The sequence below is a fragment of the Phalacrocorax carbo genome, chromosome 8, assembly GCF_963921805.1.
Source record: "Phalacrocorax carbo chromosome 8, bPhaCar2.1, whole genome shotgun sequence".
NCBI classification, from domain to species: domain Eukaryota; kingdom Metazoa; phylum Chordata; class Aves; order Suliformes; family Phalacrocoracidae; genus Phalacrocorax; species Phalacrocorax carbo.
The window spans coordinates 13,335,476-13,350,983 of record NC_087520.1 but is presented as its reverse complement, the minus strand read 5'-3'; the positions used below and the strand labels follow the sequence as shown (position 1 = coordinate 13,350,983).

The window sequence follows — 15,508 nt, the reverse complement described above, 5'->3', positions numbered from 1 at the left end:
GCCCATTAAAATGATCCATTTATTTCTGGCAAATTGCACACACCTTTCTTTCATTTGCTCTATCCTAGATCAGTCGTGGGGAGGAATTTCTCCCCTGCCTTAAAGATATCAAAGTTATGGGACAAAACACAAAGAAAAGCAGGGAAGTATCCCTTGCAGATAAAATACACAGGAAAGTTTTGGTGACCCGGACTCCATGCAGCCACCAGCTCTGCTCAGTACAAGCCATAAAGATGCAGGTTGTACCGCTCAACACCGCTCGCTGCGGCATGTTTCCTTCAGTTACATGATCCAAAAAGAAACTGAATTACTCCCTGCGTCTCAAACACACAGCCCGGTTGGCAACTAGAACTACTAGGGCCTGGAACAACAATATCTGGTTGACAACTAGATTAATCCTGAACCAGGCCATCTGTACAGAACTGTTGCACTTTATTGACACAAAAACATACCCAGCAGAATGCTCCCCTGCACGCATAAGGCCATAGAGCAGTGATGAGCAGCCAGATCTAGGACACAGAAGGAGATGGGAAGCTAATGACAGGCAGAGCTTGTTCTGCAGCACAGGTAGAGCAGGGAATCGCTTTTCGACTCCTCCAGCGAACCTCTACTGGGAGATTTACATAAAAGTCCTCAATTAAGTCTTTTGAGAGATATCCAGAGTCCCCTGGGTAAAAACAATTTGTATCAAGAGGAGAGTCCAGAGCCGCTCAGTGATTCTTTTTGGTTGAGCCGAAACCAGAGAAACCCATCACAGCTGCCATTTCATCATCCTCTTCAAATGTCAAATCTTCCTCCGCCCGTCTTTTCTTCTCTCTCTGCTTCTCCTTCTTGTAAGCTTTGGCCTTCTCCTCCTGTAGCAAGGGACAGGACAGCAAAATAATTTGAACCTCCTGAGCTGAGTAAGCTTTTGAGACACCGGGCACTGCACAGTTAACCCAAGTCCTACCAACAGTACCCAAACTGTGTCTGAGGAAATAGAACAGCCAGCAGAAATCCTGGACTGCGGTTTCCCAGGAGGAAGTCTCCCACTGTCTCCAGACCACTCCACCTACCACCCCAAGAGCAGAGTCACACAGAGGACGTAGCCAAAAAGAAGTGTTATGAAACTCTTTCTCCTGAACAAACGTCAGAAGTTTTGTCTGGAATCAACACTGAGGCAAGAAGGAGCTGTTTTTAAAGCGGGAGGCATTTCCCTCATAGGATGCCCTGTTCTAGTGACTGTGATGCTGAATGTTGCTTCCTGTTGGCTTTCAGCCTGGCAGAGTGACAGCTGCTCACTGGAACAGAAACTGAAGCTCTGAGTGGCTTTGGGGGGTTTTGGCATCAAAAAGTTTGCACTGTTTTAATCAAAGTGTTTTGCTCTGCAAGGATCACAAGCCCTGGAACAGCGCCAGGCTTGTACTGGGCGATGTAGAAGCATGGCTTCAGCTCTCAACTTAGCAACTGCTCCTGCCATTCCCATCACCATCTGCTGTGCCGCAGCTACTGGAGACAGTCATGCCTTGGAGAAAGCTACACCAAAAGCTGCTGCTGACTTCTTTGTTGCCATACGTTGACTGGCAGTAGCTTTTTAAGCCACAGCACTTGCTGCACCGCTGGGGCACCTGTCTCCTAACTCTCCCAACAAATCAGGCTCAGCGGCACCAAAGCCTGCTCGAGAGCAGAGCAGAGGGCTGCTCTGCCTGCACTCCAGCAGAGTAATCCTGTGGTGAAGCAGAGCTCAGGGCTTGGGCAGGGAGACTCAAATCGGCAGCAGTTTTTAATGTTTGGTTGTTATGTGACTGCTGATGGAGAAGAAGCATCCACAGAAACTCCTCAACTGTCAGAACTTTGTCAGATTTTCAAATAAATTTGATCTTCATGTCAGGGAGCTGACACCTAAGCCCAGGTTTGGGAGGAATCTGCTGTCTTTCACTGCATCCACGCATATCTCACACCACAGCACGCTGCTCACAGAGCCCTTCCACACTCAGGGAGGCCACACAGAAGCAACATGCCACACGGAGAAGGATCCCAGCAATCCTAAGAACCATGGAAGATAAGGGACAAAGACACAGATCTGCTTATCAGAGCACACAAGTTCAAACACAACTAATGGGAAACAAAAACCAGGTGCACTGTCAGGCTTGTGCTGCTCTCAGTGGAAACCTGAAGCATCAAAAGTTATCCTTACACAGAAAGAGGGGGAAAGGGTTTCCAAGAACAGCAGCAGAAAACTTTTTAAAAAGAAAACAACAAAGAAACAAAACCCACTCATAGCAGCAGACAAAAAGCCCATGCTACCAAGAACAAGGCTTCTGTGGAACAAGATTAGGAACCAGGGTTGATTTTCTCACAAAACATGTTTCGGGGGGGCTTTGCTTCATCAGCGGCTGCCCAGACTCACCTCCTCACGGAGTTCCTTCATCCTCTCCTCAAAGTCATAGTCCTTCTGCTTCTCCTCCATCTTCTTCTTGTTCACCTCAAAGCGTTTCTTCACCTGGTCCAGTGTGGAGCGCTCCACCCGCATGGACATGCCCAGATTTCTCTGGTCTAGAAAAACAGGAGTGGAATCAAATATGTTCAGCAATACTCACAGCCTTTGATGGTCTGCACATAGGCCCTGTCCCTGATCCCAATTTAAATATCTCAGCACAGTAGTCTCTTCCTGCCTGTCATCCATGCCGCAAAGCAGCTTCCAGGGCCACACTACACTCATGCACAAGGCCACATACCCTCAGGGCTCAGTGCTCTAAGCTGACCTAACTGCACTGACTTGCAGGCCACCCACCACCCAATGCACAGGGAGCAGCACTGTCCCCTGTGTTCCCAAGCAGCAAAGCCTGGCAGGGCACTGTACCACCGCACAGGTGACCCACAGCCAGCTTGGGGAGTGTAACGCAGCAGTGCCTCCTCCCCCAGGGAGGCATGCACTTTCTGTCCTCATCTGGTCCCATATTCCTACGCAGATTGGGATTTCTTATGTCAGAGGGGATGGGCTTAAGAGGGACACCATAACCTAAACCAGGCAGTGACTACAATGATCTGTACATTACTTGTAATGAGAAGGAGGACGCAGCCTATTCTTTTAAGGTTCCCTATTAGGATGCTCCCCATCGTGTTGGTGTTCTGACACTTCAGGAAATTTAATTTTGGACCAGTGGAAAAAAAAATGGTTTGAGTGCTGGAAAAGGGGCCAGGATAAAACTGGCAAGCTGGCATCTCTCAGCTGTGGGAGAGGCTAAATAAGACATCAGTGGCTCTCAGTAGAGTTCCTGCTTGCACAGGACATTTCTAGCTAAAGCAGAGACATGAAATATTAAGCCAGGCCTCTGATTCAGTGGCTGCTTAGAGCAGATTCCCAAGTTTCTGCTCATGAGTAAGCCTAGATTGAAGGGGCCACCCCTGGCAATGCCTCCAACCCACACTGCCTGGTGGATCCAAACAGCCTGTTGACAGGTTTGTCCCAGGGATGCAGCAGCACTTAGAAGCCCAAAGTACACACCAGGAACTAGCAAGAGGGCTGCCAAGAACAAGCAAGTTTCAGCCAGATTTATGGACTGGATCAAAAGCTCCCAAACTTACTCTGTAAATCATATTGTACTGAAGAGCTATGCATCAGCCACTTTCCAGCCACTTTCCCAGCTCAACCCTTCATCTCAGGCCCATGCACAAAGTCATGCCAGGAGCTTTGATTCCAGATTCTCTCATGTACTTATTGCTAATCTCCCAACATGTCAAACAAAGCACTTAAGCGTCCTTCTTCCATTCACATAAAAGCACAGGGCTTTAACATGTTGGGTTTTCTTTTCCTAGCTACAGAAAACTGGCCCTTGGGTCCTCTTCTGAACCTCCCATTTCTCAAAGGTTCAAGCAGCCAAGTGTGCAGCTCTGGATCACATGCATCACTGCCTTTTTATAATGGGTCCATTTGTTGACTTCCACAGGGATCCAAAATCACCCTCAGGAGCAGAACAACATGGCAAGAATGTGTCAGTGCATCCTGCTGCTCCTTTACTTTCTCCACTTTCCCCACTCTCTGAACAAGTTGAGGAAAAGCAATGCCCACAGTCATGAAATGAGAGTCAGTTCAATAAGGTTCCAGTCCTCTTTTTCAAGTTAAACACAGTAAGGGAACACACCAATAAACTGGGAATCCTTTTGTCTTTGTCTTGGCCTAAGTTAACTGCATCATCATGGCAATGGAGAGAAGAACCAGAGCTAGGTACAGGATGATAACACCACCACACTGCTGGACCCAACTTCAGGGTCATCGTGCCCCACTCCTGTCTCTGCTCATCCTCAGCAAACCACAGCCTCCATCCGTGTGAACCCTGATCCATACTCTGGAGCCCAGGGACCAGCTAGTTTTGAGCTTCATACTCAACTTCTACAGAGAAGCTTCTGATCAAAAAATGGGCTACTCCCATACCTTTTACTTATTTAAGAATTTCTTTAAAGTTTTAATGCTGTAAAAAAGCCTGTCTCCAGATTTTCAAAAGAGATATCAGGATTTGCTGACCCTGGGCTTCTCACAGCACAGACTCTCTGGGTGCTGAAAATACGTCCATCTAAACAGGGTAAACCAATCACTCTTTCTTCTGTGCTTATTGCATGAAAATGGTCCAGCACCCTGGAATGTGCCAGGAGATAAAGGCAGCACCTCCACAGCTCTCATGAGCAAACATTGCCTACATCCAGATCCCCAAAGCACACTTTGATTCATGTATGAAAGTGTTCAGCCCTCAGACACTGTTGAGGCACACAGGGAACAGCCCGGCGCATTGCAGCTGTCCTCCAATTCAACCAACCCTCCAACAAAGCAGAAAAATTGTCTTTACGTTTTTTGCCATTGATGTGATCCAAGAAGTTAATGGAGTCTTTCACCACGCAGTCGCATACGTTACAGTAGTACCTGGCAGAGAGAGAGAAAACATTAATGCCAAAGCACGAGACAAGCCTCACCTCACAGAACAACTATTTGAGATAATCTAAACTGTGAAATCTGCATGTCACTTGGGATATGACTCCTTTTGCAAGGGTAAGAGGGAAGCTATGTCCATTACGGAGAGCCCCAGGGAAAAGAAATGTACAAAGGCACACCCCAGATTGACAGAGCTGCCCGGGTTAACACTGGAGGTACCGACCCTTAAGCTGACACCACTCTGACAGACTAGAGTAACCAAGACATGAGCTGATCTGTAACTATGTCAATCACAGCATCTTCCCCTTCCAGTTCCAGCCAACAGGGTGGGATGGACTCTGTGACATTGCAGGGCTCAGCTGCCCTTCTCCAAGGCAGGGCTGCCCACACAGCCAGGTTTACACAGACTGCAGACTGCTGAAGGCTCTCACCTGGCTGCAAGATAAGTTCTCCCATCCCTATTAGCTCACAGCAGCAAGTCCCTGCTTTATACAGCAGTGCCTTCTGCCCGTCTTAAGAGCTGTTGCAAAAACCCAGCCAGGGCCTATAATTCCTGGGTACTGTTCAGGATGCTACGCATCTCCCTGGTGCTGCTAGCTACTAGGCTACAACAGTGAAACACTGATAGGCTTACTCTTGAGATGGCACAAACTCAATGCATTCTTCTCAAGTTCTTGACAGCTTAGGGTGAGCTAAGGTTCCTTTCAGCCTTTGGCCGAACACAGTCTGCACAAACAGCAGCCAAACACCATTCCTAAGGACAGGTATCTGGATATTTCTCCCATTCCCAGTGCACAGATATCCAAATCAGAAACTCAGATCAACAGCAGTGAGGGTCTCACTGCAAGCAGGCCTCTTAGCTAACAAAACCCAAGCAGGCAGCAGAGATCTGCCTCAGTTGTTTCTACAGATGGTCAAAGCAACACTGATATCAAGTACTAATGTCCGAAGGGGCTCAGCCTGCTGCGTCTCTTCCATACGTACTGCTGTACCACAGCTCCCTGGTCTCATCAGCACAACTCTGAGACTCCAACAAAAAGACCATGACCTACCCTCCCATCTCTGACTGAGGGGTAGTTTTGGTGATGACGATGGTTTTCCCCAGCTTCGATTCCAGGTCCACTTTGTAGTCTCGGTGCCGCAGAAGTTCCCTTTTGACAGGCTGAGCTGGTTTGCCTAACACATAATCAAAAAACCGAAGCATTTATCAGAAAAGGTCAAGCTTGACACACTGGATTTCATGTTGCCCTTGATGAAGAGGGGCTACCAGGAACCTGGGGACTACTTGATTCATGCAGAATCAGTAAAGAATATAACTTCTTTCCCACTATTTCCTGGTTCCTATTAGAACCACATAGATCTGTGAGGTATCTCCAGCTCTGATGTGGGTTATACTCTGATATTATCTTTCCAGGGGCTGATTGTTCCTCTCCCTCCCCAAAGAACAGGCAGAGAGAGGCAAAGGTTCTCAGTAATTACTTTTATAAAAAAAATATATTCAGTGGCAAGCACAGGAAAAAGGATCAGAGCAAGCCAGCCTTGAATTTCTGCTGCTTCCCCCAGGACTTCACTTCTAGCTGCTCTCTCCCTCTCAAACTCAAAGGGTTTGGGTGACTCACTGCCAAATGAGCAAAGCTTGCCTGAAGTCAGTACACTACGCACCATCTTTCTTTTCTCTCTCTTCCGTAAGACGCTTCTCTGCAAGTTTCTCATATTCATCTTTGTCCCACTTTCGGCGAAAGTCCAAGTTCTTAGTCTGAGAAGGAAACAAAGTGTATTAACATTTATTATACAGTTTGACTAGCTCTGAGGGGAGACTGGGAAAAGAGGTAGAATCACTTGGCTTGTGAGGCCACAGCAGTAAATTAGGGACACTACATTATATCCCCATGTCCTCTGTTTTCATACCTAGGAATGAATCATGTAGCTTAAGAGAATGGTTGGATACCAGGGAAGCACCTGTAGAGAGCACACAGTAAGCTGTCCTGCTCCTGCAGCTTCATGCTGCAGACAAGCAGTGAAGGGAAAGAACACCTCTGAGGCAGACTGGCCCTATGGCAAGTCCCCAGAGCACTCTACACTGGCCATGACAGGATAAGCTGCGTGAAGAGAAGCTGAATTCAGGTGAAGCTGGCACTGAAGAATACAAAGACTGTTCTTTTCAGGGGGGATTGTCACCTACTCACTAACGCTGAGGACAGAAGTGACTGGACAAGAACCCCTCTTCCATTCGCATCACCAGACCAGCACAGCCTCTCCTCAGCATCTGCCCCAACTAGAGTTAAGGTCCCTGCACCTGCTATCAGTCACGGCTTATAACTCAGACACTTCTTTACTTTCTTGAGAAGATAACTCTCGTTTGGTTAGAAAGCTGCATTTCACTTGGCACAGCAATGAGAGGCTCTCAAGTTTCATATTAAAAAAAAAGACAAATGTATTTTAAAACACCTCCGGGAAAGAAGGACCCCTCCACACCCCACCGCCTTCTTTGTTCAGCCAAATCAAGAATCCAGTCACAATCCAAAGGAAATAAAACCCATTTGAAGCTATCACAGCAGAACAGCCATTTAACATTTTCTCCACTGGCAATCCTTCAAATGGAACGAACAACTACTGATAGGAATGAAAATGCCTTAGGGAGGCATAGAAAAATTCTCATTTATTCCCAGCACTTCTTAAGCACTTTAAGCATGTCATAACAGGTTTTATTAACCACCTTGAGCAAAAGAAAAGAAAATATGATGGAGTGTAAATTAACATTTGGGGGTATTTTCCAGAATCTAGGCTCTCCTGCATACCAGCACATTATCACAAATCATAGCTGGCGAGAGTCCAGGGAGGAAGCGATATACTTGCTGCTTCACTCTCCTGTTGTAATAAACGGGAAAGAGTATTTTGCAGCTCTTTTACCAATCTCCCTCATCCAGGCACAGGGAAAGACATTAAACCCAAACACCTAGCAAGATCTTGGCTAGACATTATCCAAAGGAACTTTTCTTAACTGGTCTGGTGGAGGCAAGGGTGGCTGCAAGACCCAAAATAATTTTCTAAGAACTGCTTTGGATGACAGTGATATTTCCCAAGTAAGTAACGACAATTAAAAACCAGAAGTGCCCCATAGCCTCCTGTTCCCTGTGGAGGTGGACACTGAATGATCGGCCCAGTATTAGCATCAAGGCCTATTAAATAATACAGGAGTCTCAAGTCTGGCTCAGTCTAACAGGAATGCAACCACCAGCAGCTGAGAACAGAACACAGGCTCCATCTCACTCCCGGGCAGACACAGAATCATAGAATCGTTAAGGTTGGAAAAGACCCTTAAGATCACCGAGTCCAACCGCTAACCTATCACTGCCAAGTCCACCACTAAACCATATCCTCAAGCACCACATCTACCCTTCCCTTAAATACCTCCAGGGATGAAGACTCCACCATGTCCCTGGGCAGCCTGTTCCAATGCCTGACAACCCTTTTGGTGAAGAAGTGCTTCCTAATATCCAACCTAAACTTCCCCTGGCACAGCTTGAGGCCATTTCCTCTCATCCTATTGCTTGTTACTAGGGAGAAGAGACCAACCCCCGCCTCACTACAACCTCCTTTCAGGTAGTTGTAGAGAGCGATAAGGTCTCCCCTCAGCCTCCTCTTCTCCAGACATCCTGCTCCCTGACCGCTCTCAGTACTGCTTCTCAGCAAGTGGCTTCAAGTGAAGGAAAGATTGGCCAAGAAAGGAGAAGAGCACAGCCCCTGCAGTGCTGACAGCTGTCTGGGGTGTTACTGGAGTTGTTTAAACTGGTCTGTCTCTCCAGGCACGTTATGCCAATGGCATCCACCTCACCTGTCCAATCTTGGTATTCCAATGCCAGATTTTGCAGAATCCATAGAGGCATAAAGACCTCACTGCCACGTTACACAAACTGAGCAACACTGATAAAATAATCAGGTTACACGGGAGCCATTGGAGACTCCAGAATAACAGTCATGGGAAGGGTGGTTTATCCATGCAGGGCAGATGGCAGCAAGCAACAACTTCAGCAGGACAGTGTGAGAGCCAGCCAGGAAATAGGCAACCCCTTCCCAGAAGAGTCAAGAAGCAAAGGGGCAGGACAAGAGGGGGAATGGAAGGAGGGAGCTGCCTCCACCCTCCATCGCCCAGCCTCATGGGGACCCTGGGATGGGCTGGTCCTGGTACCCCCCCAGGGCCTGAAGGAGAGTGGGTACCCCCACCCCAGGGGTTGGGGCAGTATCGGATCTCCTCACGCTGCCTGCCTGAAAGAGGGGCTCCCACGGCGGCGGGCTGGCCCTAGGACAGAAAGATCGGGGAGTGGTCCATCCCCCTTTTAGCCCTGAAGGCATCGGGGCCTCTCGGGGGGCCTCAAATCTCCCACCGTCCACACACAGGAGGCACAGCGGTGTGAAAAGCAAAGACGGGGCCTCCCCAAAGGCCCCCGCCCAGCCGAGCACCCCCAGCCCTCCCGCGTCCCCCCCGCGAGGGGCTCCTCAACCACCGGCCTGGCAGCAAGGCCCGAGCGAGGCCCAGCCGCAGCGAGGCGGCCCTTCCCTGGTCCTGCCCGTACCCCTGCCCCTCCAGAGCGGCCAGGGCCGCCGCAGCCCTGCCCCCGGCACGGCCTAGGGCCTACCGAGAAAAAGCGAGGGGCGCGGCCCCGCCGCCGCCAGCACTTACCCCGCTGCCCGACGCCATGTTGAGGGTATAAGCGACAAGAGAACGGAAATTGTCGCGCGGCGGTGCCCGGGCCGTAAAGCGAGGCAAGTCCGCCCAAGCACCAAAAAGCGTCTGCCGCTTTGGCCTAGAGCGTCGCGAGGCAGCGGCACCGGGTAGTCACGTGGACTCCGGTCGCTTTGGGTTTCCCGGGACCGGCCATGCTGCGGCTGGGTCCGCTCGCCGCCGCCGGACGCCTGTTGCCCGCGGGTCCCCGCCTCGAGCCGCCGCGCCCCGCCGGGGGCCGGGTGAGCTTCCTCCGGTGCTGGCCGCCTCGTCTGCCGGGGCCGGTCGGTGATGGCCGCCCGCTATCCCAGCAGGTGCGGGCGGCGGCGAACTCGGCCGGCGGCAGCGGCGGGCGAGGCCTGGCTCTGAAGACGCCCAAGGTAAGGGTGGGGGGCGGGGGCTGTGCTGGCCGTTACCGGGCGTTGTACCTCCGCTGCCCCGTCCTCGCCGCTGACGGCTGCTCTCTGTCCCGGGCCAGGGCACCCGCGACCATCCCCCCGCGCACGTCGCCCTCCGCGACCATCTCCTCGCCGCCGTGGTGGCCTGCTTCAAGCGGCACGGGGCGGCCGCCATTGACACCCCCGTGCTGGAGTTGCGGGTGAGGCGACGCCAGGGGATGGGGTTCGGGGGGCGGCGGGATTCCCCCTACCGCCTTGGTGCGGGGGGTGACTCCCCACCGGGGCTGTGGGATCCCCCTCTGCTTCCCGTGGGGCTGTGGGGTCCCCCCGCGGGACTGGGGAGCACCCCCTTTCCCGGGGGCTGAGGGGGAAGGTTTGGAGAATCCTTACAGGGGGAATGGGGACACAACGATGACAGTCCTTTGTGAGGGTCGGGGCCTTAGACCCCACATCTGCCCCAGGTCAAAAGGGGCTGCTGGGGGTATGTGTTCTGTCTCCCTCCCTGTGCTCCCACTCAGCTTGTGGGGCTTGGGAGTGCAGGGCTCTGTGCCCCATCCCAGGGGACCCTGTGCCCCAGAGCCACCCTGCCAGCCCCCTCACCTCTCCCCAGGAGACGCTGATGGGGAAGTATGGGGAGGACACAAAGCTCATCTATGAGCTGCAGGACCAGGGAGGGGAGCTGCTGGCCCTGCGCTACGACCTGACTGTATCCTGTGCTCGCCCCGCGTGGCTGTTGTGGAGGGAATGGTGGCACACCGGGGACAGTGGCACGTGGAGGCCACTGCTGCCTCTGCCTTGGTGGGCCACCTGTGCCTCACCCTGCCTGCAGGTCCCATCAGGGTGATGGAAACTCCCTCCTGGCAGAGCAGTGGACACCCAGCACGTCTGGCTGTTGTCGGTGGGACCCTGCCTCAGACCACTCCACAGCCTGTCTGGGATCTGCAGCAGAGGGGCCCTTTCTTCCATGGGCTGTGGACATGCACCAGTATGCTCCACTGTACTGGTTTTATCTCTTCCCAGTTACAGACCCCACCTCTGCGTGCTCCTGTCCTGCCCATCCCATCTTTCCAGTGGCTCAGTAGCTGTTCTGAGAGAGCAGTGGTGTTTGCTATGGCTACAATGCAGGTGTTCATCCTTGGCCTTTTCCGCTTCCATGTCTCACCAAAAAGCTTTTCACTTTAATGTCTATATATCTGTCCTATATGTTGAATTCTCTCTGATTGCACTGTAAGAGGACAAAATCATCTCACAAAGGTCTGTATTTGCAAGGTGTTGATGTACTGTGGCTCAGAAGTAGGAGATGGAGTTGCCCTAGTGTTGGAGGAGCTTGCTGTGGTTCATTGTGCTTGTTGTCAGCTGGGGCTGATGATCTCCCTGGAGATCAGGGAGTAGCTGGCAATGTGAAAGGGGGACAGGGCACTTTGATGTTCAGCTTTCTGCAGCTCAGATCTCCAGGTTCCTGTCCTTAACTCCTCGGCCCCCCAGGTGCCTTTTGCTCGCTATTTGGCAATGAACAAGATCACCAACATGAAGCGCTACCATGTTGCTAAGGTGTACAGGCGGGACAACCCGGCCACGACCAGAGGCCGCTACAGGGAGTTCTACCAGTGCGTGAGTGTTGTAGTGACTGCCACCACGTGAGGGACCGAGACCACTGGGGGACTGGTGTGGGTTTGACCAGCTGGATTACCTTCAGCTGCTGCAGGGCCGCATGGTGTGCCTGGCGGAGCCGGAGCAGCTCAGCTGTGCCAGGAGCCTCTGCAGCATTTTCTACCCCCAGGATTTTGACATCGCCGGGCAGTGTGACCCAATGATTCCCGATGCTGAGTGCCTAAAGATCGTGCATGAGATCCTTAGTGACCTGCAGCTTGGGGACTTTCTCATTAAGGTAAGATCAGAGCCAAGTGGTTTTCACACCCCTGCACCTTCCCTTCCTGTGGGATTGAGGCGCTCGTGAAAAGGCACAAGGAAACTCTCTTGCACCTCTGTGACAAGAAGAAATAGCAGTGGGGCATCTCCACTGAGCTGAGCATGTCTTTCCCACCCCAGGTCAATGACCGACGGATTTTGAATGGTGTGTTTGCCATCTGCGGTGTCCCAGAGAGCAAGTTCATAACTACATGCTCTACCGTGGACAAGCTGGACAAGGTATGCATTGTGCTCATCGGGAGATCAATTCCAGACTGAGGCTGGGCAGTGTTGTGGCTGTTCTCATCATAAAGAGGCTCACATCAGCTAAAGGATTTGGGGAGCTCTTGGGTGTGGCTGAGAATAAATCCCAGCGTTTCCAGTGGTTTCTATTAACAATTCATGTGAAACAGAAAGAAAGAGAAGCGGATCATTAGTGAGATTGCTGACTGCTGTTTTCCTGCCTGTGTTGTGAATATGTGGGCTGGTGAAGATGGTGGGTGATGAGAATGTCCTGCAGCAATGGATGCTTTTGTTTCCCTTCGCAGGTGCCTTGGGAAGAAGTGAAGAGCGAGATGGTAGGAGAGAAGGGGCTCTCTCCCGAGGCTGCGGATTACATCGGGGAGTATGTCCAGCTTCACGGTGAGCACTGTGGGGTCGAGCCCTTGGCCTTGCTCTTCTAGGCCAGGTAGGGACGGCCAACAATGGGGGGTGCAAGGCAGTGTACACGGCTGGCCGGGCCCATCATTGCGGGTGCTGCTGCACTGGCAGACTTGAAGCATGGCATGTTCCCGCAGGTGGCCTGGACCTGATCGAGCGGCTTCTCCAGGACCCAAAGCTGTCCCAGAACAAGCTGGCCAAGGAGGGGCTGGGGGACATGAAGCTGCTGTTTGAGTACCTGACCCTGTTTGGCATCACAGGGCAGGTGAGGAGGTGCAGAGGCAGGAGGGGGTGCTGCCCTCATGGCCGGGCAGCCTGGCCCCCCCCCCCAAGTGCACCCAGTGATGGGGCTTCCATTGTGTCCTGCAGATCTCTTTTGACCTGAGCCTGGCACGGGGTCTGGACTATTACACAGGGGTGATCTTTGAGGCTGTCCTGCTGCAGCAGGAGAACGACCATGTGGAGGAGCCAGTCAGTGTTGGGAGTGTGGCTGGAGGCGGTCGCTATGACGGGCTGGTGGGGATGTTTGACCCCAAGGGACGGAAGGTGCCCTGCGTGGGGGTCAGCATTGGGATTGAGCGGATCTTCTCCATCCTAGAGCAGAGAGTGAAGGTAAGTGCTGCAAGTGGTGCATGGGGGAGGGCTCGAGGCAGCCAGCTGTTTAATACAGAGCTCTACAGCTCCACTGATTTTGAGGGGAAAGAATTTTGGGGGAGAGGGTGGCTCCTCTCATGCCTGAATGTCTATGCACAGGAGACAGAGCCCTTTTCAGCTCAGCAGGCGTGGGCAGCTAAGGGCAGCGTTTCGTAGCAGATGCCAAGGAAGAGTTAGAGATGGGCCCTGAGCTCTGGTCCTGACTCTGAACTTTGTGCCCCAGTCACTTTGCTCTTGTGTCTTGCCTGGGAAAGTTGTCTGTTCTGGGGATTGAGAGTGATGAATTTGGTTGTAGCTGTGGCACTTGCTCTGTAATGAGCACCCTAGGAAAATGTGTGAGGAAATTCATCACTGTTTAGTTCTGAGCTTGTTGCTGAGGTAATGTGTTTGTACTTGAAGAATCAAAGGAGACATTGGAAAGCTGTCCAGGTCCCATCAGGAGGGAGGGAGGGAGGAAGGCCAAGGTCCCACGGGAACAGCAGCACATGATTAGGTAGTGTGTTGCAATGTGGATTCTCTGGGAAACTCATTAAATGTGCCCAGGTTGTCTTATTTGTGCACTCTTTTGGCTTCTGGAAGGTTAGCCTTACTCAGTAATGTTCATTGAATGGTGATGGCTAGCTCTTAAGTATACCTGTTTTGGGGAGCTAAGTTAAGGTCTGAAGGTAAGGTCAGATGAGCTTCCGTTGTGAGCTGCAGATTCGCATGGAGCCAGTGTGTCCCACGAGTATGTCTGTCCCTGCAGGCTTCTGGGGAGAAAGTTCGAACAACTGAGACACAAGTGCTGGTGGCTACACCTCAGAAACACTTACTTGCTGCGAGGCTGAAGCTCATCTCTGAGCTGTGGGATGCAGGGATCAAGGTAAATTGAAGATGTGGGCTTGGCACTGGTACGGGTGAGGGAGGGAGGAGAGTCTGAAGGGAGCTGCACCACAGCAAGACCAACTCCACTAGTTGTGTGTCTCATTCAGGATCTGGGCCTGTCTGAGAGCTAGCATGCAGAGAAGAAGAACAGCCAAGAGCACTAAAGGCAACTGCTTGCTGCAGGAATATTAGTTAGTGTTTTCTGTGGCATTTTTGTGCTGGCTGTTTTGCTCCAAGATTCATCAGAGCAAATTTTGCATTAATGATTCCTTCTCTGCTTCCTCCTAGGCAGAGATGCTGTACAAGAAGGATCCTAAACTGCTGAAGCAGCTGCAGTATTGTGAGGACACGGGGATCCCCCTTGCTGCCATTGTAGGAGAGCAAGAGCTGACAGATGGAGTTGTCAAGCTGAGGGATGTTGCAAGAAGAGAGGAGGTGAGAATACCTTTTACACCAGGTTCCAAAAGTACTTCAAAAATCTAGAGATTACTGAAAGGCTCTGGGTTTTCCCTTGGTGATGTTCCTTTGGGGAGCTGTAGCACAGATCTGTTGGGTGACTGCTCCAGAAAACCAGTCACTAACTGTGTTGGTATCCACAGCAAGTCCTTAGGGCTGGATTGAACCATGCTCTGCGCAGGGTTCCAGTGCTTCTACCTCTTCCTCTCCTGGTTGCTTTGTAGGTTGATATCCCAAGAGAAAAGCTTGTTGATGAGATTAGAAGAAGGCTGGAGCCCTAGGACGTCTCTGTCCAGAGCTGCTTGACTGAACTGCTGTGCAGCTGGAACACTCCAGTGCCCTCAGCCATTCACTTCCTGATGAAGTCTGGTCACCATCTGCTAGCCTGAGTCTCATCTGCCTGGGCTTAAGGCAGTGTTGACACGGGGTATCTGCTTGGAAAGGAGCAAGTGGATTTGAAAACTTATGGACAATGCAGTCACCAGATTAACCTTCTGGTTTACTGCTCTGAAGGATGGATCAAGCTTGTGGGTTGTACAGCCATTTCCATCCACCCTAGGTGGTCACAGTGGTGGCACAGGCACAGACGGACGTGGTGTAGCTCAAACAGGATCAGGCTGAGCTCCAGGGTTGGGGGGGGACATCTGTGGCGTGTTGGGTGCTGGCAGGCTCAGGAGGTAGGGAGAATGGTACTGGAAGACCAGCCCCAGCCTGCAGCCGGGCTCTCCCGTGGGGTAGGGGGCCAGGCATGCTGGGGCTGCTGCACCGACCTGTGGGGAGCGCAGCCCCCCCCTCAGGGAGGGACACAGCAGGGGGCTGGTGCAGCTTCGCGGGCAGGCTCCGGCTGGGGGGAGCGTGCAGGATGGCTGTACTTTAATATATTAAACAAAACAAACCCCAAAAACTCACGCTTGTGCATTTATTTGAGCGCCGTGAGGC

General features: G+C 51.8%; 2 protein-coding genes across 6 annotated transcripts; one reads left to right on the top strand and one right to left on the bottom strand.

The window, feature by feature from the left end:
• On the bottom strand, positions 1-9,710 carry ZMAT2 (zinc finger matrin-type 2). The gene is made up of 6 exons (XM_064458798.1): positions 9,588-9,710; positions 6,569-6,662; positions 5,959-6,082; positions 4,824-4,897; positions 2,390-2,535; positions 1-854 (listed from the first exon to the last, which is right to left on the bottom strand). The coding sequence occupies exons 1-6, from the start codon at positions 9,603-9,605 to the stop codon at positions 711-713; spliced, it is 600 nt and encodes a 199-aa protein (XP_064314868.1). The 5' UTR covers positions 9,606-9,710; the 3' UTR covers positions 1-710.
• Positions 9,711-9,769: 59 nt separating this feature from the next.
• LOC104050979 (histidine--tRNA ligase, cytoplasmic-like) lies at positions 9,770-15,473 on the top strand. 5 transcript variants are annotated; one of them, XM_064458789.1, is made up of 12 exons: positions 9,770-10,009; positions 10,108-10,227; positions 11,048-11,152; positions 11,513-11,638; positions 11,808-11,915; positions 12,077-12,175; positions 12,484-12,577; positions 12,733-12,860; positions 12,965-13,207; positions 13,995-14,111; positions 14,402-14,548; positions 14,794-15,473. In XM_064458789.1, exons 1-12 carry the CDS (start codon positions 9,785-9,787, stop codon positions 14,848-14,850), a joined length of 1,569 nt encoding a protein of 522 aa, XP_064314859.1. In that variant the 5' UTR covers positions 9,770-9,784; the 3' UTR covers positions 14,851-15,473. The 5 variants fall into 5 exon arrangements, with proteins under 5 accessions (XP_064314859.1, XP_064314860.1, XP_064314861.1 ...); XM_064458790.1 differs by lacking the exon at positions 11,048-11,152 and adding an exon at positions 10,638-10,733; XM_064458791.1 differs by lacking the exon at positions 11,048-11,152.
• Positions 15,474-15,508: the final 35 nt, after the last annotated feature.

Coding starts and splice junctions, on each gene's coding strand:
- ZMAT2 (XM_064458798.1), bottom strand. Junction 6,083..6,568: donor AGAGAGAGAAAAGAAAGATG/GTGCGTAGTGTA, acceptor ATTATGTGTTAG/GCAAACCAGCTCAGCCTGTC. Junction 4,898..5,958: donor CCTCAGTCAGAGATGGGAGG/GTAGGTCATGGT, acceptor TCTCTCTGCCAG/GTACTACTGTAACGTATGCG.
- LOC104050979 (XM_064458789.1), top strand. CDS start 9,785: ATGCTGCGGCTGGGTCCGCTCGCCGCCGCCGGACGCCTGTTGCCCGCG. Junction 11,153..11,512: donor TTGCTATGGCTACAATGCAG/GTGTTCATCCTT, acceptor TCGGCCCCCCAG/GTGCCTTTTGCTCGCTATTT. Junction 11,639..11,807: donor ACAGGGAGTTCTACCAGTGC/GTGAGTGTTGTA, acceptor TTCTACCCCCAG/GATTTTGACATCGCCGGGCA.